The 25505-nt window shown below is 30.0% G+C and overlaps 1 protein-coding gene across 7 annotated transcripts in view; it reads left to right on the top strand.

Moving 5' to 3' along the window:
• Positions 1–25505, top strand: part of Kdm3 (Lysine demethylase 3) — a 329361-nt gene that overhangs the window by 165896 nt on the left and 137960 nt on the right. For all 7 annotated transcript variants that reach the window (XM_088268253.1, XM_088268256.1, XM_088268255.1 and 4 more), the window contains one exon: positions 8223–8301. In XM_088268253.1, the coding sequence (XP_088124379.1) occupies positions 8223–8301 (79 nt within the window). The remainder of the gene's footprint in view (positions 1–8222; positions 8302–25505) is intronic.

Here is a 25505-nt window from a genome sequence, read left to right as displayed (position 1 = left end):
TGACTGCCATATAAAGAGCGCTTTGCTTTGAAAAATCTGGAATCATTCTAAAAATATTTTCTCCGGCTTACCTGTTCTACTCTGTACCTATACGTATCTGTATTTGGTTTTTAGATACTGAAGGAACTAACTAACCATCACGCTGCTTCCCCGCAGGGGTAGGTAGAGAGAATCGAACGCCACACCACTCTGTCTTCGCAAACATTCTTCGCCTCTTCTACATTCATGCATCTCCTCATACATACCCGACGATTATTACGACTCCTGACCCGGCCACTTTCAAGTACTTGACATACCTGAAGTTTTCCTCGGTCTTCCACTGCTTCTTTTTCCAACTACATTCGCCTCATAAATTTGTTTAACCGTTCTTTCCTCACTCATACGTTCCACATGTCCAAACCATCTCAACACACCTTTCTTAATTTTATCGATAATACTTATCTTAGCCTTGCATTCTTCACTTATTTCATCATTCGAACATCTATCAAACATCGTTTCGCCACACATTCGTCTGAGGGATCGCATTTCGACTGCATTCAGTCTGCTTTCATCCTTCTTTTGCCAACTCCATGCTTCGTTTCCATACATAAGGGTTGGAACCAGAACTCCGTTGTGTATTACCAGTTTACTAAATAACTAAGTTTCATAATAGTTTAACAGGTACTACCATAAATGCAATGCCACTTAATAAAGAAAATACGTAAATATGTTCTCTTGATTTTTTCATTTATTCATTTAGGCACATCACATGTCGCTGGTTAAATGCCAAAGGGCCACAACGCCAAAAAAAAAATACACCTCTTTACTCCAAAAAAGTTTACTACAAATCGTCAACATTTTCAGATTCGAAAGACAACCATGATTCTAGCGTTAGAAATGGACATTAAACCAGCGATATATTCTACACACACATACATATTTTACACGTACAATTTACAAATTTTAACATGTATTTGAAACTTCTGTCTAAATACATGTTCACGTACATACACAATTATATATACACATACAATTTTAGTTGTGAAATTCTGTTTCTGTCTAAAAAGGTACTTGTTTCAAGCAAGACCAAAATGAATTATGCATACACACACACACACACGCACACACGCACACACACATTAACACAAATACATGCATACATTAAATTGCAATATTAAATCACGTAAAACAGTGAAAGAGGTTTGAGTATTATGCTATAGGAACCTAAATAGAGTTGGTTTGTCTTGTTATTATCTGTTTTTTTTTTTATTTATTATAATCGTTAGTTGCATTAGCAACCTGAACATCGTTGTGGGCGTATAACGGAATGAGGTGTTTGACGTCATCGATGCATTTTCTCTCATTAAAAAAATAATATTAGATTCAGACAAAAATGGTATGCGAAATCGCTGGTAATAATATATCATCAAACGGTTACGCCTATCTGCCTGGAACATTTTGGCCCGGATAAAATCACAGTTCGTATTAATGCTAAACCGCTTATAAAAACATACCTAACGTAAGACATTTAGCTCGATTCCTCCGATCGTGTCTTTCGTCATAGAGAGTTTTTTTATGCCATTTTTTGTGGTGTGAAACGTTTAATAAGTTATGATTAGCTGTCTTTACGATATTTCTAAGTATAGCGCTCGAGATACCACTTGTTATATTGCTTTTTTTTAGAATTATGTTCATATTTTTATCAGTAACCATCTCCACCTCGGCGTTTTGGTGGTACTGGCTGTCCTGGATTCGATTCCCAGAGGATGTATAATTTTGGTATCTCAGAAAAACTCAGACTCAGCCCTGGCTTCCATATTCTTCTTAATCTATGTTGAGAAGCAAAAATGTAAAAAAATAACTCCTAAGCGGAGATATTCCAGATTTGTGAACACGTATTTGGACACACTCAAAATGTTGTAAACAACCTAACATTACGTGATTTTACTATCTGGACTTGTACATGGAGCGCAGGGCTGATCATTTTACTTTCTTGTAATTCACGAATAAGATAACTATGATACGATACGACGCAATGCCTTATACACCATTTATTGTGGAGAAGCATTGTCAGTAGATGTTTACTGGAATAGATTTTACCAAAAAATAAGACTTTAAATTAGCTAAAAGCTACAAAAACATTAATTATCTCACAATGCTATGTCAATAGATTCTTCCGTTCCCCGAAAATGAATATAAGTACCTATATTTCCCATTATCTATTGAACACTCACCTATCCCTTAACTATAGTTTTCTCCCATAATTATTACTGCATATGTTGTGACTATTAATTACTACGTACGTAGAATTTTATAGCTATATAAGGACCCTCAGTCCATTTTATCTTCACATTAGTTTGAAAATGCCATGAGAAGGCCAAACAATTGTCACAAATTTTATTTTTATGTTTATACCTTAATCCCATGTCCCAAAATGAGAAATAGAAATTACTCATCGGGAATATTATATATGTATATGACTTATGTATGTAATATGTTTTGAAAATAAATAAATACAATTTCGTAGACTCTAACAATCAGTATTTGCTTTTAATATTTTATATATAAACTATAAATTGGTCCCTAATTTTATTTATACGATTACTATAGTATACGCCTAGTAAATAAAACTGAATAATTTATACAATGATATATAAACCATGGACAATGTTAAATACATATGATGCATATAAACGTGTTTTAAAAACGCCCACACAGATATATATCTACGTCAGTATATTTATATTATAAAGTTCATTAAAGCAATTTATGTTATGATTTATCTTAATCTTAAGTTTTTGTGAAGTGTAAAAAATATTAATTCTCGCTAATACGTGCTACAAGCCTACCCACGTTACCTGGAATATAAGCCCCACCGGTATCCACCTTAATACCTGGTATTTCAGTTGTAAACCGAATACGCGGTTTACATTTAATGTACGAGTATTTCGCTAATTCATACGTACAGCGCTAATTTAATTACAGAAGTGTGTTGAGCATCATTTTACTTCGAAAATACTAAATTATATATCCACAATATTTTGAGTATGTCTAAACTTTTGATCAACAATTCTGGGTTTGTTCTACTTAGGAGTTACATATTTATTTCCAGTTTTTTTTACAAATTGATGTATCAATACTATATTAATATTTATATATATATATATATATATATATATATATATATATATATATATATATATATATATATATATATATATATATATATATATATATATATATATATATATATATATACATACATATATATACATACATACATTGTGCTAAACTACTCCTTTTGTGTACATAACTTTATTTTATATTTTACCTTGTAATATTTGTAATTTTAAAATACCTAATATTTTATTTATAATGTAAATGAGCGTCGCGTCACGGGTTCTGCTTAGTGAGACGTTCATTAAAAAAACAAAATATGTTTTGTAAAAAGTAATAATAATAAAATAAATAAATAATATTTTCGAAGAAAGAATAATAAATAAATGTTAATAATTACGAATATTTTTTTTATTGATACCTGAACAAAGATTATGTCTGGATATTTATAGGGTTTGTGACTTGTCAATGGATTTAAAAGTGATTTTATACACTGAGAGAATTCGTAATTTAATTTTCCTCCACGAATTATGGAAAAAAAGAAAAACAAGTATTATACTTGATTTTTTGCACATTTTTTTAGTATCCTTTATTTGATATTGAACATTTTGGATCAATTACTGTATGTATTAGCTCAATTTTGGGGGATTTACGACATATCGTTATCTTTTAAAGTGATTTTATGCACTGAGAGAATTTGTAAATATTTTTTTCTCCACGAATTATGAAAACAAAAGAAATAGAATGCTCGATTTTTTGCACATTTTTTTAGTATCCTTTATTTGATACTGAAAAGTTTGGATCAATTACTGTATGTATTAGCTCAATGTTAGGGGATTTACGACATATCGTTAGCTTTTTAAGTGATTTTATACACTGAAAGAATTTGTAATTAAATTTTTCTCCACGAATTATGAAAAAAAAGACGAAAATGAAGTAGAATACTTGATTTTTTGCACATTTTTTTAGTATCCTTTATTTGAAATTGAAAAGTTTGGATCAATTACTGTGTATATCAGCTCAATTACAACTTAAATAAAAGAGAGAGAGCAATTTACCTTTTATGAGTAAATTCTATTACAAGGTTCGTTCTACAGAAGGATCCGTGAGAATATACGTACCTATTCGCAGTTGAGAAAAATAAGCGCGCTTTACGAAAGCATTTGAAATTCCGCCAGTAACTGGATATTTCGCATAACATTCCTTTACCCCGGGGCGGTATTTACCCCCATATTACTCCGCTCGGATGGGGTTAGGGGTGAGGGGTTGGGGAAGCTCGCTCGTGCGGAAACCACCGGTCAGCCATTTTCGTAATCCATTTTGATGCCGCCAGCCTGCAATATCGCCGGCGAGGACTGCTAATCAGGGTAACATGTGCGCGTTCAGGCATGCTTGACACTACACAATGTATATTCGCATGTAATACCGAAATATAATGGACGCGTTTCCAAGAAAAAAACATGTTGACGTCGTAGTTTTGGGCTTAGCATGTATGTTTGTGTGTCAATAATCCTTTAGACTACTTGCGAGAACATGGCATTGATCTTATTATAGAACGAATACTATAAATAATAGTAATAATAATGAAAAAAAAATAGAAAAAATGTCACAAGATATAAACGTTCAATTTTTGATCAAGTATTTATTGGTACAATGTTGAAATATTAAAATCACGAACTTAACAAAAACCTTACCGGTATGCGAAGATCTAAGACCATTGCATGTATATAATACAGCATTTTGAGTGTGTCCAAATACTTGCTCACAAATCTGGATTATCTCCAATTATAAAAGTTATTTTTTATTCATATTATTTTTTGACATCTCATCGAAGATGAAGAAGAATATTAAAGTCGTCAGCCCCGTAAATACCCAGACCATATTCTTCTTCACCTTTCATGAGATGTCAAAAAAATATAATACAGGTTTCAAGAATAAATGCAATATGGATGTTCAATAATGGGCAGAATGGTGAATGTTACACAAGTTTATAAAATGTTGACTTGAGCCAGTCAAATGCCAGGTCGTAAGCCCTGGAATGCTCAGACTTTCATATTCTTTCATAAAAAGATAAGAATGATACATGTTTCATATAAAGTTGAGACACCTTTAAGATTAAAATATGGTTAATCTAACGCAAATGAAATAGAGAATAATCGAGATGAAAAAATGTCAGCATTTGAAAGAATCGATTCTTTCTTGATTAGCTGGATATTTTTTAATTCTTTTCATTATATTATATGACAATAAAACTCCGTTTAAACAAGCTCCAATCATCTGGTTTGCTAAATATCTTGTCTTCATCAGGGAATAAACAAAAACAACAAACATTTTATAAAAACAAATAAATTAACAAGAGTCAGACTATCAACATTAACGAAGATGTTTTTTATTTGATTCTAATTTGCTGTGTTATTTCAAAAGCAATAAAAAAGTGCTCTGAAAGAAATTCTTGCGTTTTGTTTTAAAACCTTTTATTGATTTCATGGTTAATCAAACTACAGGGATTCTGCACTATCGGATCATGTCTGGCATTTATTGATTCGGATAATAAAAGTATGTTCAATTGTACAAGTAGTATTTTATGAAATTATTATTAATTTACATTGAGCCTAGTGTAGGGTAAAGAAAACAAACAAATCTGTACATTCCCACCACTGTATTTAACTGTTTATTACTAAAATAAATAAGAAACATGATAAATTTATCATGAATAACATGTTTACAGCTTTACGATTATAATAAAGTGAAACTATTTAAATGTATTCTAATGAAAACATAATAAACCAGGCATGCATGCGTCAGCTTTTGAATAATTCAATTCATGATTTAAATAATCTTACATTATTGCTTAATCAAAGAAAATTCATTTGAAATATGTTCAAATAATGATAAAAATAGCATAACTCCTCACAAAAACAAATTTCCAAATATTATTTCAATACGCTTATTGATATTATTATTTTGGTTTATGTATATTTCCATTAAGAACTTCAATAATGAAAACTTTTTTGAGTGATTCTTTCTGTAACATTTTCTCGAGAAGTTTTCCCAACTGACACATGACGTTTTTGTTTATGCATGTCTTTATTGTTTGCAAACTCAATTACTTACCCTCATATCTCGCTCAGTCATGTAAAGTTACTTGATAAGTTTCCTGCGTCGCGACGTGAAGAAGGGGAAGTTTTCATAGCATTGCGAAAAAACTCCAGTAGGGTATGATATTTTACCGCAAGTTTCATCCAATCGAGGGAAAGCGATAGAAAGAGTAATGTTGTAATTATTTAGCGAGCTTTTCTGATCGAACTTTTTGGCGAAGTGGCTTTTTCTACTTCGGAAACGTTCGTGCTGTTCGCGACGTTTGGTGTTTTGAAATGCGGAAAACGGGGTGGGTTTATTTCGGGAGGCTCCCGCTTTCCTCCCTATCTCTCACCCCGCCGCCGCCGACTGGAGCCCGTTTCCATAGTCACTGTAATCGATGTTGCTCTTTCATCCTGTTTTCTCCCGGCGTCATCCATTAAGGGAAGCTTTGCTCGGGGAACTCGGCTTATTTTACAGCGCAAACGTACCGCTGGGTCAATCATATTATACATGTATATATATATATATATATATATATATATATATATATATATATATATATGTATATATATATGTATATATACATATATATATATATATATATATATATATATATATATATATATATATATATATATATATATATATATATATATATATATACATACATATATATATATATATATATATATATATATATATATATATATATATATATATATATATATATATATATATATATATATATATATATATATATATATATATATATATATATAATATTTATATATATATATATATAAATATATATATATATATATATATATATATATATATAAATATATATATATATATAAATATATATATATATATATAAATATATATATATATATATATATATATATATATATATATATATATATATATATATATATATATATATATATATATATATATATATATATATATATATATATATATATATATATATATATATATATATATATATATATATATATATATATATATATATATATATATATATATATATATATATATATATATATATATATATATATATATATATATATATATATATATATATATATATATATATATATATATATATATATATATATATATATATATATATATATATATATATATATATATATATATATATATATATATATGTAAATATATATACGTATTATGTTCTGTTTAATCATTTATGATGAATTTTTTACATGAACAAATACTTTTTACGTTTTTTTTAACGTAGATTGACCGCAATCTGCCCTACGACGTACAACGTATATAATACTCAATCGTTTACCTTTTTACTCAATTAAACGCATTCTTTATTTAACTTTTACATGGTAAATACTACTATTTGAAAGTAAATAGTGGTATTTACAAGTAAAATATAAATTAAATATGGATAGATTACTACAAAGTGATTAAATATATGATATTGTAAAAAAATTATCCTTAATTCGGTCTAAAATATTTCTGTTTAAGTCTTCTTCCTTGGAATTTTCATTTAACCTACTGTTATTGTTCAAAATATTTCGTTTATTTGATGTATGCAAATTCATTGATTAATTCGGCAGTGACTCTGTGTCAATATCTATCCATTTTTTATTCAAGGTTTACTTGGTAAAAACCACAATGTTTTGAATATTGAAGCACTTTGTGGATCATATTGATATATTATTTTGAGAAATAAAAAGACTTTGTTTTTTGATCCACTCACATTTAAGTAAAATTCACAAATAATGTGAGTGGATCAAAAAACAAAGTCTCCTTATTTCTCAACATAATATTGAACCACTATTTCTATGGGGAAATAGTAGTATTTTCCAGTAAAACTAAAATTAAAACATGATATGTTTATTTGAATTTCAAGGTCAACAGTGTTTGAGAGAGATTCTATTAAAACGCCCAGCCTAGCAATTAGGATGTTACTTTTTTAATTTATGTAGGTAGTTGGTATACATTTTTTTATTATTAAAAAACTAACATGTTTTTCTTTTGTATTTCAGGCACGAGCTAGCAACAGGTCCGCAGGGAGAAATAAAAAGGCCGGAGCTCTCCTGCCAACCGTACAACAAACAGAAAAAGGTGTGTTGAATTTAAATTACATTTTCTGTAATGCTTTTGGGAAGTTGTGAAAAGAATTTTTCAAATTTCTATATCACCTACCGACTTCTTAAAATATTAAACAACTACAATGTCTTCATTATAAATCAGTTTTCACATCTTACCAAAGTCATAATTTCCTTCAATACGTTTTATGCGGGTTAATACATATTATTTATTGATTCGGTATTTGTGAGACTGCGACAAAAAAAAATATAGTACAAACTGCGAGAAATCTAAAAATTGGAATCAGAAAACATCGCCGTGGACTTACTAGTAATTATTTTTTAGAATTTGCGAATCGCATAATAGAAACTAACCACTTGTTTGACTCACTACACTTTAATTATTACCGTCAGTTGCAAACAAAGGTCAAGTCATGAATAATTTAGAAAATTTAGAAATGCATAAAAAAAATTAATTCTGATAAAACGTAATATGCTTTATCAAAATACGTCACCATTTATGTCTATGTTTTCTTTTACGTAATGTCTCGTTCCTTTACCCCCCCCCCTCTATATATTACCCAATCAAACTCTATCAACCTTGTTAGTTTTACTATTCACCGGTATATGAAAACATCTGTAGTTTTCGAAATTAATCGTGTGTAATGAAATTAAACTCATAAAGTGGTATTATACAAATATTTTTTTTCTTCAAATAATAGCATGCATGTTGTATAATAGATACGCACATGAGTATGACAGACAAGGATTCAATGGTACCAGGAAACGCTGTGATGTCATCACACGTATATGACAAGCTTATTCTCCTGTGGATATACTCGTATCACATAACTTTTGTTACAAACGCTCCCTTAACTTTCGTTACACGTATTTATTATATTAATGTAAACTTAGGGCAAAATAAGATGGTTCATAGATTTATATTATCCACTGACACTTCGTGATGGAATTGCATTTTTAATTTATTATTAGATTAAAACCAATATTTTTAGCTTTTCCACTTTTTTTATTTGACCAGCGACCGGGTTTTGTCGTTACCGACATCATCAGACTGGTGAGAGGCTATACAAATTGTTATGTTATATATAAAAGAAGGCAGGAGTTGATAACCATGATTTGATATAATTTTATTGAGAAATTAATTTTATTTGAGTGAATTTAAGTATTGTATGATATTAAACATATTTTTTATAAAGGTTTTTTTTTGTATTGAAAGCACGATTTTATATAAAGTTATAATAGATTTACATTTTTTTTTATAATGGATCATTTTTATAATAGATTTGCAAAAAAAAAATGCAAATCTTTAATAACTTTATATAAAATCGTGCTTTCAATACAAAAAAAACCTTTATAAAAAATATTTTTAATATCATACAATACTTAAATTCACTCAAATTAAATTAATTTCTCAATAAAATTATATCCAATCATGGTTATCAACTCCTGCCTTCTTTTATATATAACATAACAACTTGTATAGCCTCTCACCAGTCTGATGATGTCGGTAACGACGAAACCCGGTCGCTGGTCAAATAAAAAAGTGGAAAAGCTAAAAATATTGGTTTTAATCTAATAATAAATTAAGATGGTTCACTCCTGCTGTTAACACGTAACACGTGTAACACGTGTAGTAATTTAATAATAAGTGATTTAATAAAATGGTGGCACGTCATCATAGAAGCATTCGATGACTGTAATATAATTTAATTTATTATTAATCATCGACCTTTAAAACTGCAACAGTAATAAATCTGAATTATTTACAATTTACTTGATTGAAAAAATATTATTTTTTACTTAACAATTCTGCCTTAAATGCATTTCAATTCATCTTTCAAATTACAATACAAAAAAATGTTAATGTGATATCGATTTTTTGTCATTATTTTTTAACCATTAAAAAAGAGGTAAGGTATATTTTGATGGTACATCATTTCTTAATTTTGTACTCGGAATTATTTTATTGACCTGTTCTCATCCTCCTTTATTGTGACGGTCATAACTTTCTTTAAACGCGCAAAAGGCTTATTTTTACTGTCAACTTTCCTACGGTATTACCACTTTTGAGATTATTAATGTAAACATGACTATTTTTTAGAACATATATCGCTCACTCCTTTCAACAACGTTATATATCAAAAATCATAAATTGTCAGTTGTGTTCATGTTTTCGAAATGCCCAGAAAATGTACCATATCCCAGCAAAAGCGGCATATTTTTAACTTAATATTTACACGCTACAGGGCAGAAAGTGTTGTTTTTGCATTTTGAAGAAAAGGTATTGTTTAATTATTTTTTTGAAAAACTAAATATTTTTCAAATGGAGTAAAAACATCCAGGTTTTACCTAAAAAGGTCTGTTGCACAGTGAAAAGTTTTGACATTTATTTTTAATGCATTTGATTGTATTTTCAAACTTTAAAAACTGTCTCCTAAAAAATAAAGGTTTTGATATATGACGTTGGTGAAAGGAGTGAGCGATATATTCATATTCATATGAGAACATCTGAAGTTCATGAAACTTTTTATTTTTACATTTTCAAACTCAAAAGTGGTTCATTGAAATAATGCATTAAAATATTTCAGGGTGTGTGCTGTTATTTATGTATTATAATATTTTTATTTACGTACTACTAAAATTGAGTAAATTATAAACCAGGTGTTCAAATGTATTGTCATGAATACCTAATGAAAATATGTTGACTTCAGCATTGATATTTGCTGTTTGAAGTTACAATAATAATAAAATAATATGTGATAATTGACTAAGCAATGCATTCGGTTGATTCTTAAAACGACGAGTCATTTAATTTCCAATTTGCTAAATAATCATGATATTTGGAATATTAACAAAATTTTTACCGTGTGAATATAATAAACATTTTTTGGTTGAAACTTTTCCTTAATACCCCAATATAACAAAGTTTTTTCATTTGACAAATAAATTTTCCTTATTTTGAAGCGTGCATAATAAAATTCACTGGATGGATGTATTGAAATCATTTTTCAAATTTCAAATACAATTTTTAATTTTTTTTAAAATTCAAATCTTAATTTAATATTGATCTAACCAGAAACGAATTCAGGGTATTTTTTTATATGTACTTTCAACACCAATCGGATTTAATTCGAAACGCAGTCAGAAAATTAATTTAGAACAGGTCATAAAATGCAAACAAATATCTTATTTTTATTTTTTGCATATCGCTCATTTGGTGCAACAATGGCGTAATTACACTTACAGAAATATTACATGAGATGCCATTCAGATGTTGTAGCATCTGAAATGGTGCCATTATAATCAATTCTACAATGACACTCGCGCCATATCGCAGCATCTCACCACAAAATCAAGTCTGTCGATGTTTCTCCGGATGTAAATAGTATTTCCGGTCATTTTAACATATTTAACTTGTTTTTTTTTAGCGTAATTATGTCGTTGTTGCACCGTGTGAGCGATATATAGAAGTATTTGATCAATACTGCTTTACCAATTTACGAGCTTAACAATTTACCCTAAAGTAATATGTAATAATATAAATAAATTTAACTGGATATGCAGTGAATATTATTATTTTCAATTTTAAATAGGCAGTCACTTTAGAATCACCCTATGCAGTGTATGCTCAACACTTTCTCTCCCGAAAGACACACACGACAGCTTTCTTATTCGACACAGCGCTGTGTTATTACGCAAGGTCCACATTTTCGCAACGGGACATTATCTTCGGCTGATCATTCCGCTGGAAACAGTTATCTTTAGTTTTTACACAGTAATTATCGAAGATAACTAGCTTATAAGCAATTTTGCCTTCCACCTGTTTTGGTAATTGTTTGAAAAATCGTTAAGATATGCTATCACTGTATCGTTATTCTTCTCAGTCACGAATCATTAATTTCACAAAATAAATTAAGATTTCGATATGTAAATATCTATTTTAAGTTGAAGACGTAGTAGTATAATGATAAGTGTTTTACATACTATATATATATATATATATATATATATATATATATATATATATATATATATATATATATATATATATATATATATGTGTGTGTGTGTGTGTGTGTACATAAATTATATTAATGCGTCACCGTCAAAGTATATCTAAAGTCATTTAAAGTGCATCACGACGAATGCTCTATATTTTAATACATATTTTTTTTTAAATAAATACTTTACTATAGAATATCGTCGACTAATTAATACTTATAATTTGCATAAAAAAGGGACTCAACCGTCAATCAAATTTCATTATCGTTCTACTGTTAAAAATAAAAATAAATAGTTTCAAAGTTCTTCATATTTAAAATACCAGTAACTTTAAAAAGGAAAAAAAAACATGTTTTCAATGGTAGAAGGTTAATTACACACATTTAATTTTATAATTAAATTATTGGATCATTTGTAAGTAAAGATTTCATGAGAAAAAAACGTCCAGCCCTCCGCTTCAGGTACCAGTCCAGGGTAATATTGAATAAATATTACAGTGAAAAAATCACTTATATTTATTTGACCCCCCCTGGGAATCGAACCCGGGACCTCCATAACTCCTATATATATATATATATATATATATATATATATATATATATATATATATATATATATATATATATATATATATATATATATATATATATATATATATATATAAATATGTTTATTTGAAAATACCAAGCAATACGTTGCGATGGTCCCATAAGTAATGAATTTTATATGACTTGCAAAATGGTAGAATATTTTTTTAAAAACCAAACTTACATACATTTTATAATACACTTGTGTTTGCTCGTACTTCTTTTTGAATAAATATGTTTAATATCTACGTATGTTAATTTAAACCTTTAACATGTTGTTTGTGGACATAGGAAACAACCTTTTTTAAGCGAATATTATACGAGTGTCTACCAAATTTACATGCAAACTGTAAACATATATGGGATATAGTATATCTAACCTTCTTACATCTAAATTTGCCCTTCGCTCCAACAACTTATATTTGCATAAGTATATGTACATCACGTATGCGCATAATAATAATGCTATTAATATGACATGCACTCATAGTATGAATAACGCTGGGAACTTAAATCCTTCCCACTTTCAATAGTCTCAAATTCTTAAATGTAAAAAAATGACCTACATATATTTTTTTCGGTCCACGCGTAGGTCTTGCATTTTCGGTATTTTAAGATGTATTTTTTACAAACAATGAGTCATTTTTACGTTTCGACATCTCAGCATAAATGGAGAATAATATGGAATAAGTATTAACAGGGGTGTTAACGTGTCATAGACTGGTTAAAATATAGCACGATGTATTGAAAATAAATATCAAGCCACTTATTGAACTTTATGCTGTGCATAACATCTTTTTAGGTAAACCCTGAAGGTTTTTTCTCAATTTGAAAATATTTAGTCTATTTTTAAAAAATAATTTAACAATACCTTTTCTCCAAAATGCAAAAGCAAAATTTTCTGCCCTGCCGCTTTTGCTGGGATGTAGTACATTTTCTGGCAATTCCGGAAACAAGCACAACTGAAATTCGATGATTTTGGATATATGACCTTGTTGAAAGGAGTGAGCGATATGTACTGTATCACGAGATTGAGCAACAATATATCTAGGAGTTTCAAAAATTTTTGTAGTGTGGTTGTCAATCTTGGGTAGAAATGGTGAACGTTATAAGTCTATTAAGTGATAACTTAAACGAGCCTATGCTAGTTCCTAAGCTCTGAAAATACCCAGACTTATATTTTCTTCTCCATCTGCGTTGAGTTGTCAAAATGTTATTTACTGTACTAAAAATGAGTCGAAATGTCGTTGAACTTTCGCAAGTGAAATCACAGTTCCAGTTATGTTCTTCTTGCGGCGTTTTGTACGTATTATAATTCCATTCGGTTCCACCTGTCCCCATTCCGTGAATTATCGCGTCTCGGAACGTATTCCGCGAGCTATTATGCCCTTGTGCGGATGCTTAGACGGCGAGGTGGTAATCACGATCATTAAAGCATTACCGTATATGTATTCACTATTTGCTGTGGGTAGATTATTTTACATGAACCGCATGTATTATTATTCAGTTCACGTCATTCAGAACCGAACCGAACAATGGAACATCACACCAGACATGCATCTCAATAACGCACGAAGATAATGTGTACCTACTCTCAATTTATTCATCGAACTATTATATTAAATATTAATTAAAATATTAATTCATTCATATTAATGTATATACACATGTATACAGGTATATATATCGACGATAAATAATATAAGTTAATCAAATAAATTCGATGATTTAAAGTACAAAAATAATAAATAAAATTACAATAATAAATAACTTCTACCTCCTCTTCAACCTTCAATATTCCAAATGACACAACGCTAAAATTTAGACTCAGCTTCACATATCGCTCACTCCTTTCAAGAACGTCATAAATCAAAAAACTTGATTTTTCAGGAGAACGTTTTTAAAGTTTAAAAATATAATACAATGTACAAAAATAAATATCAAGCCACTTACTGAACTATTTACTGTGCAACAGATCTTTTTCGGTAAAACCTGAAGGTTTTTTCTCCATTCGAAAAATATTTAGTATATTTACAAAAATATTAAAACAATACCTTTTCTTCAAAATGCAAAAACTACACTTTCTGCCCTGTAGCGGGTAAATATTAAGTTAAAATATGCCGCTTTTGCTGGGATATAGTACATTTTCTAGGCATTCCGAAAACATGCACAACTGAAAATTGATGATTTTTTATTTATGACGTTCTTGAAAGGAGTGAGCGATATGGTGTTTAAAAATTATGCGGAATGTATCGAAACACGTGTCACAATAGATTTTAAGAAATAGTGTTATTTACCAAAAAACTTAAATTCAAAATAAAGAAATTGGAATTTCTCTTTTATTTTTATTCACTAGATGTACTCGGCCACGCGTCACTGGGTATTATTAAGTATATAACTGAAATATTAATGGTAGTTAATATTGGTAATGACAGAATGAAATACATTTCGTAAAGATCTAAAATCAATCTAAAATATCGACAAATAATGGTTAGGTGTTATGGTTGGTCAGTACTTCTATGCCGAGTCGAATCGTGGACCCTCATGATCAGCACTATGAATCGTCTAGAGGCATTTCTAATGTGGCTACATCGTAGAATGCTACACATTTCACGGACCGATTGATCAGCAACGTGAATATGCTCCATACACCAAGAGTCGGAAGACAGTTGCTGACTGATATCAAAGTCCGGAAGGTGTCCTATCTGAGGTATGTGCTTAGAGGAGAGAAGTACGAGGTGTTGCATCTAATCATAAAAGGCAATATAGAGGGTCGACGAGGTGTGAACAGAAGACAGATCTCCTGGATACAGAATATATGAGATTAAATGGGGAACAGAGGCGTTCATCGAGGCGCTGTTAACCCTTTGAGGACAGAATAAAAAATATTTCAGTTAACACATTTTTATTTCTAGAATTTTTTTTACAAATACATACGTGTAAGTGTGAACAAAATTTTACTGAAAATTGTGCACACATGTTGATACAGTATTTATCCCTCAACAAAATTAAAAATACACATTGTGTGCCTGGTGTTTAGCAACAAAGACCATGTTTTTTGAAGTATAAATAAAGGCATTTATTCTTGAAAACATGAGGTAATATATAACAATCCTTATTTTTAGTATTATTATAACTATAACTCACCTGTCATTTTGTTTTTTTCGTTCAATAACCTCACACAATTGATAAAGTAAGATACAGATAACCTATAAATATCCCGACATGTGCACATTGCCACAATAAATAGTCTGAAATAAGCTCCAAGACAATGATACCAACATGAAATCTATACAAGCACTCGGCTGTCCAAATTTAAAACACAGTAAGGGACATTTTTTTGTAGTACGTTTTTTTTGCATTTTTGGACTAAATAGAATCTACTTAGTCCATAAATGCAAAAAAAAAACGTACTACAAAAAAAATGTCCCTTACTGTGTTTTAAATTTGGACAGCCGCACTATTTCTGTTACAAAGGCATCACATATCGCACTATGGTTTTAACTAGAAACCTGTAGGCACTAAGACAATTTATTTTAAATTTGTGGCTTGCAGCAGCAACCAGTTGTCCTGAAAGGGTTAAGAGTCGACGTCATGACGTCAGGTCATATCGAGACTTCATGTCATGACGCACAGAAGAAGAAAATTGGTTTTATTTAAGGGAAAATTCTCAGAATTCAATTACAGAACGCGAACGACCCAACAAGAGGTCGGTCGTGTGTTTACACCCGATTTTTTTAAAGAATGTATATTGGATATTTTCATTTTATTTAGAATATTTATAGAAAAAAATGAAATATTTTTTTAACTCCTTTCCTTTTAATAACTCTTTTATTTTCTAAACCATATTATTTTCGCAGAAAAACTATTTTTATTCAATGCAAAAACGGTTTTTTAAGATAAAACGTTACCTGGGTTTAGAGAAAATTAAGATACGACTTAACCAATACTGGGCCTTAATGTGAATGAATGCTTATATTAAGCATCTATGAAACAACAATACAATAAAAAATAAACATTGACAATGCCAAGTGACAGTATCTGTCGAGAAGTACGTTGTCCGCCATGACCAATATTTAGTTTTGCGTTTTGAGTTCGTATTACGTTCTTTAGATGGCGTTGACAGTAGGGTCTAAAAACATGTTTGAAAAAATATTTTTACATGTCCCTGTTATATTTTCATTTAAATAGATAGGCTAAAAGTATTGGGTCAAAATTGCAAAGCAATCGGTGAATACGTTTAAGTGAATTAAGATTTTGAAAAAACAAACATTCACTTTTTTATTTGTATACATTATCTGTATTGTATATACTATAAGTACCTATATACGTTTAAGTTTCAAATTTCCGTATTACACAATTAATATCGCATCTGTCTTTGTTATTTTATTTCAACAATTCTAATATTTATGTTTCGCTTTGTAATAAATATCATTTTACTCATACGATAACTTTTAAAATAAATAATAATAAAAAAATAACATAAATAATAATAAAAATGTTTTGTGTTTATTTTCCATGTAACGTTACTCTTGTACTGGCCGGATCCTTGTTATAAAACTGGGGATAACATCTGTCATGCGATGGATTTATTTGTTATGTACATAATGTCGTTCTGGATCCTAGATAAACTCCGAAGGGCTGATATTAAACTGAAGAAATTTTTGAATTGTCTCCAAAAAAAGTGTTTACAAGTTTTAGACTCGTTTATGAAGTCTTGTTTTTCGACCTTGACTCGTCATTTCCACTCTGCTTTTACTTAAAACGTCTTGTGATGTCATGTTAAATATAACAAAGCATTCTTATGTTGTTAGGTTTTTACGTATTTACACAGCATTAGAGATTGTAGAGTGCGTTTAATGATATTTTCTATGTATTAAGTGCAGATGTGAATACCGAATATGGAATTAAAATTACGAAATGTCATCAATGCTTTGAATTCCAAATATTTAAATTCTCATTAAAATATTTGCTTTCTTACGTAATCATGTTTTTTTTTCGTTTTACGTATTAACACAATATTAAATTATAGAGAGCGTATAATGATTATTTTTTAATGTTATTAAGTGCCAATACTAATATCGAATAATGAAACAATGGAATATAAAATGCGAATTGTCATCAACGCTCTGGATTTCAAAGATTTAAATCCTTAAAAAAATAACTTTCTTACGTTAATGCAATATTTGATTGTAAAGTGCATTTAATGAGATTTTTCATTTATATAGTAGGTACGATGATGATAATATGATTACTGAAATGATGGAATTAAAAATACGAATCGTCATCGATGCTCTGGATTCCAAAAATTTAAATCCCTTTAAAGATTTATCTTCATTACGTCAATACAATATAAGAGTGTAAAATGCATTTAATGAGATTTTTTATTTATTTAATATTTAATATTTATCCAATATGAATACCGATTACTGAATTGATTTATGTAAATAATTTAAAAAAATGACTTGGGTTGGAAATTCTTGAGAAAATTTTTAATTCGCCTCTTTATTTAGCGTTTACCGTTGCATACAACTCACTGTGTGATCTCGTATGAACTCGTAAGTAGATATTAAACATACATTATACATACATGAGTACACGATGGAGAATACGCATTATGTAGGTTATCATTTATTTATTGGTACTTAAATATGCAATACTTATTGTTCTGTAGATTACGTTTATAGCTGCACTTTGTTTCGTTTAATCGTTATTCTTTAATTCCAAATCATATTTACTTGGACGTGTTATTTTTTACGATTATTTTTTTCGATATTTATTACCCTGTATTTAATATTACCCTGGACGCGGAAGGCTGATCACCTTTGCTTCATGTGTTAACAATCAAGATAACACTGCGTTTATATGTTGCAGTGCCCTATGCACTATCGGGTGCGAATAAGGGTTTGATGAATAAAGAGAAAGGATTCTCAGCACATTATAGTCAATTGTTGATTTACTCCCTTTGAATGTTCTTTTCAAATTATTTATTATTATTTTTGTTATTATTATTTAAAAATGTCTGCCCCCGTAGTGTGAGGGTCAGCACGATGGGCTACCGTTCTGGAGGTCCCGGGTTCGATTCCCAGGATGAGTGTTTTTTCACTCTAATATTTATTCAATATTACCCTGGACTGGTACCTGAAACGGAAGGCTGATCACCTTTCCTTCATGTGATAACGATCAAAATAACACTGCGTTTATATATTGCATTGTCCTATGCACCATCGGGTGCGGATAAGGGTTTAAAAAATATAAATAAAATATTTAAATAATTAATTAATTAATTAACTTAAAAAGGGCGCGCGATTCCATTACAAAAACGAATGGATACATACATATTTTCCTAATGAATCATGAATTCCGAGTATGCGAACACCGTTCGTCATAGCCACCCTATCTTCTAATGCTACTCCTGAACTAGTCTCTCGACTCGAGGAATGCCAAACGCGGAATACTGATTACAGAATACAGGTCAATCGGTTTCTCACATGGATTCCTTCGAGGCTCGTTAAATCTCGTCAATGTAGGAGCGGATTATCAGGAAATGCCGCAAAACGATTTCTTCTACTCGCGTATCCTGCTCTTTCTGAGTAGACGTAGACCGGTTATCTGTTACCTGTATCGGTCCGAAGCCTGAATCACACACAGGGCTATTTTATATTAAAACATTTTAAACCGAAAAATTCTCATCTCGAATGAAATTCGAATCGCCAGTCGAACATCGAAAAATTACGCTATTTCCATAGTTAAATGTTATTTTATCTGTGCATTTTAAACGACAATAATAATTTAGATTTAGCTTCACATACGTTGTATGAAAATGATTGCGTTGCGGAATAATGCATCGAAACACGTGTTACAATGGATATTAAGAAACATCGTTATTTACTAAGTAAAACTTGAATAAAAAATATAATTGTAAAGTTATATTGATTTTAGACAGGGGCCGTTGCGTAGTTGGGTAGACACTCGACTGCTAAACTAGGGCCGCGGGTTCGATAACCGCCACTTGCAAAATAAATTTAATAATGATTTCTGTATGGAAACAAAATATGGAATTGTCAAAAGAAGGATGAACACAGAGTGAAAGCTGATAAATTGTGGAAATATCTGTATGTGCCAAATTTTAAATTGAACATATAGAAAGGAAAGTAAGGCATATTGAGGATATAAAGACATATAAAGAAATGAGAGAGTAAGGGATAGTTGAAAAGATAAAGAAACGGTATTTCCAATGGTTTGGACATTGGAGCGAATGGATAACGAGAGAAAGACTAGAGAGAATATTTGACAAATGTGAATGGGTGAATAGAGCCGCAGAATACAGACAGCCGAGGAAAACTTGGCCGGAGGACAATTATGACTAGATGTTTGGATATAGAGAAAGCTAGAAGTGTATGTCAGGACAAGTGTGGCGTTCTATCCTCTCTGCCTACTCCAGCAGCGAAACGGCGTGTTGGTAGTTGTAAAAAATACTCTCATTGCCATAGATTACAGATAAACTTGAAATTTTACGATTTTAATCTTTTATGAAATTGATTTCTTTTAGATTGTTGTAAACACAACACACCTCACGCTAATTGTAGTATTTACATAACAACAATTATAGATGTGTGTACATATAAGTACGTACATAATATATGCATACATAATACAACAGATGAGAGGACGTGCTATGTGTTTTTTCAACTTATTTATACGTTATGATAATTATTTAAATATGAAAGTTTAAGCGTTTTTCTGAATGTTTTTTCACGTATAAACACGTTCATTCTGTGTCAAATTTAGCATATTATTTTCATTGAATATTTATATATTTTTTTACATAACCGACTTTTTAAAATTATTTTACGATTACTCATTAATTTCGTAGTCAAACTTGAATAACACTTACTATGTAAATTTCTTTTAGCAATTCAATCAAATGGTCTTTGATTCATTTTAATGCATATTAGCGTCTACTATTAATAATTCATACTTATTAGTTATTCTTATACGAGTAGAAAATTTAACATTCAAATTCCAATAAGAATGAAATATATTTTTCAATCAAGTAAATTGTTATTTTTATTTCAATTGGACTTTCAACATGTTATATAATTCAGCTCATAAATCTTCAGGTATAAAGATAATTTTCTGATTTGGATACAAGTACAGGGTGGCACAAAATTGACCACTCAATCAGAAGATGTTTAAATGTTTTCAAATGACGTCGTACGTCAATAATATTTGACAATTGTGAACTAGACAGCTGAAGTATACAGTGGCGCCATACATATACAGTATAAGTATAGAGTGGCGCCAAATTTATCATCAATTATTTTTTGTTACTTCTTTACTAAATGTCCATCTCCGTAGTGTAATGGTCTGCACGCTCGGCTACCGTTCTGGAGGTCCCGGGTTCGATTCCCAGGGGGGGGGGTAAAATAAATACTAGTGATTTTTTCACTGTACTATTTATTAAATATTACCCTGGACTGGTACCTGAAGCGGAGGGCTGATCACCTTTTCTTCATGTTTAAACGATCAAGATAACACTTCGTTTGTATTACGTAGTGCCCTATGCACCATTTGGGTGCGGATAAGGGTTTTATTATATTATTATTATTACTAAATAAAAAAAAATAGTGATTCTTGAAAATCTTTATTTGGACCTTTATAATTATTTATGTTAAGTGAAAAAGATAGTATACGTCAAGTGGCTGCCGCCACTGTTTATACACATTTGTGTCCATTTTATCAATCTGTTTGTATACTGCAGCTGTCTGATTCACAAATGTCAAATATAATTGACGTACGATGCCATTTGCAAAAATAACAACGTCTTCCGATAGGGTGATTAATTTTGTGCCATCCTGTATAATAATAATCTCTTAAGGTTTTTAAATGGCTTTTGCACATTACTTTCTTTCCTGGAATTTTAAAATCCGTGCCATGAATTATTGATTTAAGTAGTAAGGCTTTTATTTTTTTAATATAATACATATTTTATTGTATTTCAATCTTTACTTTGAAAAATAACTGCCTTTTACCATAAATAGGTTCGTAGGTTCTATTCAACTTACCATATTATTTATCGTATTTCTGATCATGCATTTAATTTACCATCACTATCTTAATATATATTTTTTTAAATTTAATTTTATAATTCTGAAAACTAGTGACAATCTACAAAAGTGTCATCATATTTAGTTTGTTGGGAGATAATAGTTATTGCTTCTCAGCAATCTGTTAATGCTGATGTAGCTATCGCTCTGAATTAACATAAGATAAGGGTAAAAAATAATGTATGAGAAAAGGCACTTATTATATTTTTTAAATAATGTTTCGTGGTGTGACTGGTTTATGTAGGTAAGGTTATAAAATATTTTTATTTAAATTAACCATCACGTCGCTTCACCGCAGGGGTAGGTAGAGAGAATAGAACGCCATGCCAATCTGTCTTAACAAACAATCTTCGCTTGTTACACATTCATGCATCTCCTAATACGTTTTTAGTACTTACTGTTAAAAACAAAGTATGGCTTATAAAATCGCTTTGTGTCATGTTGTGGTCCCGTAGTTAGTGTTGTAGACTCTTGAGTCAGAGTTTCTCAGTTCGAACCCACTCTACTATAATTTGATACCTATTTATAATAATGAGCCGCTTAGGCTCACAGAAATAGTATGAAATTGGAGTATTTTTGTAAATAATAAAAAAAAACACAAATATTTCTCTTTTTTTATTGAAAAATACATAAATAACAAATAAAATGACTTCATTATTTCTATAAAATGGCTGATGAAATGTATTTGTGATATTCTCAATATTATTAATATTTAAAGCATTTACTTTGTGGTTAGTCATTTTTACTTATTTATTTTTTTACAAAAATGTTAATAAAATTAGTATATAACCACTCTCCGGTGAGTGGTTATATACTAATTTTATTAACATTTTTGTATTTGTGACTTTTATAATGTTGTGACTTTTATAATGATTTCACAATCAGGAATGTCAAATACTTGAAAGCGGCCGGGTCAGGAGTCGTTATAAACGTCGGGTATGTATGAGGAGATGCATGAATGTAGAAGAGGCGAAGAATGTTTGCAAAGACAGAGTGGTGTGGCGTTTGATTCTCTCCGCCTACCCCTGCGGGGAAACGGCGTGATGGTTAGTTAGTTAGTATAATGATTTTCGTTATATTGTTCTTGTTCTTCCAATGTTCTTCAACGATAATAGGTATTGTACTAATCGATGGTTTTATTTGGGCCAGATTTTAGAATTATTGGCCATCACGAATAATGACTTGGGAAGATTGAATTCATGAAAACTTTCTCCATCTGGCGTTCTCTATCTATTCATCCTACTGAAAAACTAATTTAGTTAGTGAATTGTAAATGATCTTATCATGTTTCCAGCAAATTAGTTTCCAGTTTGGTTACAGCAAAAGGATTACAGCAAGCCAATATGGCACACTTACTTCACGAATTGCCAACCACGAATTACCGGTTCAAAATAGACTATCGCTCACTGCTTTCAAGAACGTCATAAATCAAAAAACTTTTCAGGAGAATGTTTTTAAAGTTAAAAAAAAAATACAATATATTAAAAATAAATATCAAGCCACTTATTGAACTTTTTACTGTTCAACAGATCTTTTAAGGTAAAACCTGTAGGTTTTTCTCCATTTGAAATATATTTAGTATATTAAAAAAAATAATAAAACAATACCTTTTCTTCAATATGCAAAAACAACACTTTCTGCCCTGTAGTGGGTAAATATTAGGTTAAAAATATGCCGTTTTTGCTGGAATATAGTACATTTTCTGGCCATTCCGAAAACACGCACAACTGAAAATTTACAATTTTTTTATATATGACGTTGTTGAAAGGAGTGAGCGATATGTATTTATTTCGAAGAAAAACTTTTTTAGTACAAAAACGGTATTTTAAGGAAAAAATAATTACGTCAAATGTTACGCGGGTTTAAAATAAATTAAGCTGTGGTTTATCGAATTCTGGGCCTTAATGTGTGTATTTGAAGCAGATTTTAAGCACTGTCATTGTTGGATTATAATTTGTAATATTGTAGCGACTTGGTCTAGCGTCGCCGAGAATGACCTCTGTGTCATTGAGCAAATAAAACAAGTGTGATTGACAGCCAGTGTCCAGTGGTAACACATAAAACCTCAAACACCAGACTTGAAACGACGACGTTTATAATATTACAATAATAAAGAATAAATAAGTCGTAAATAAAACCTAATGGACAACTCCACACTAACCGTCCGTCGCATTGGAGGTGTGGACCTTGTACATAAGTAATGATGAAAAATGAACATAATATTTACATTTAAATGCATAACTTAGAATATGTTAATGTGATGTGTGAGAGAAAAACAATATTTAGGTATATAAACTATTATACGTCTTTTTATATACTCGTACTTAGAATATTGCTATATTTTAAGAGTGACAGAAATGATGACTCTAAGAAGCATATCTGGCAAGAGTCTTCGAGATAGAATATGGAACACCAAGAAAAGAGGAATATGCGAGATCGTCTTCGAACATATGTGGGGAAGACAACGAAGTAGACAATTATATCGCTCACTCCTTCCAACAACGTCAAAAATAAAATAAAAAACTTGATTTTTCAGGAGATCGTTTTTAAAGTTTAAAAATATAATGAGATGTATTTAAAATGAATATTGAGCCACTTATTGAACTTTTTAATGTGCAACAGATCTTTTTAGGTAAAACCTGAATGTTTTTTCTCCATTTGAAAAACATTTGTTTTATTAAAAAAAATAATGAAACAATTCTTTTGGTTACCATATGTTTTAATTAATAATTAAATTAGTGATACCTGACTTTATAATTAGATATGTGAATAATAAGTAACTGTTTCTTTTTCGGTTACCCGATGGGAATGGTATTTGTTACTTTTTCTCGGTTTATATTTCTTTCCAATTTATGCTTCCTAAGGCAAATTGAAAATATATCCATATTTGGAGCTAGAAGTACTCAATACGTAACCGAATTTGTGCTCTAAAATGCCCGGTTAAAAAATCAAATTAATTAACGACTTATTTTAAAGAAGAACGCATTCTTATGTTATATTGGATTTTATGCAAATAATATAACATTACTTTAAACTAAATTTCCTCTACATAACTATGTACATTATTTTGGTTCAATGCATTCATGTATCAGATATTTAATTGGCAAAGACAGAATGTGATTTCTTTCCCATTTTTTATGTGTGACTATCGTTTTGAACTCGATTGTTTATAAAAAGAACAATAAACACCAGTTTTATCTGCATATTTATGCTAATAACATATGACCTAGTATCTTTAATGCGAATCATTATTAATTTATTATTCAACAGATTTATCACTATCGCGTCAATGTTTATTCGAAGATAGCTTTAATTATACTGTAATTTTGTCCACCTCCGTAGTGTAATGGTCAGCACGCTCGGCTACCGTTCTGGAGGTCCCGGGTTCGATTCCCAAGGGGGGTAAAATAAATATAAGTGATTTTTTCACTGTAATATTTATTTTAATATTACCCTGGACTGGTACCTGAAGCGGAGGGCTGATCACCTTTCCTTCATGTGTAAACGATCAAGATAACACT

This window comes from Brachycentrus maculatus, unplaced genomic scaffold, assembly GCF_059751285.1.
Source record: "Brachycentrus maculatus isolate JH-2025_06_01 unplaced genomic scaffold, ASM5975128v1 h1tg000315l, whole genome shotgun sequence".
In the NCBI taxonomy this organism is placed as follows: domain Eukaryota; kingdom Metazoa; phylum Arthropoda; class Insecta; order Trichoptera; family Brachycentridae; genus Brachycentrus; species Brachycentrus maculatus.
This window is presented reverse-complemented; position numbering and strand designations above follow the sequence as displayed.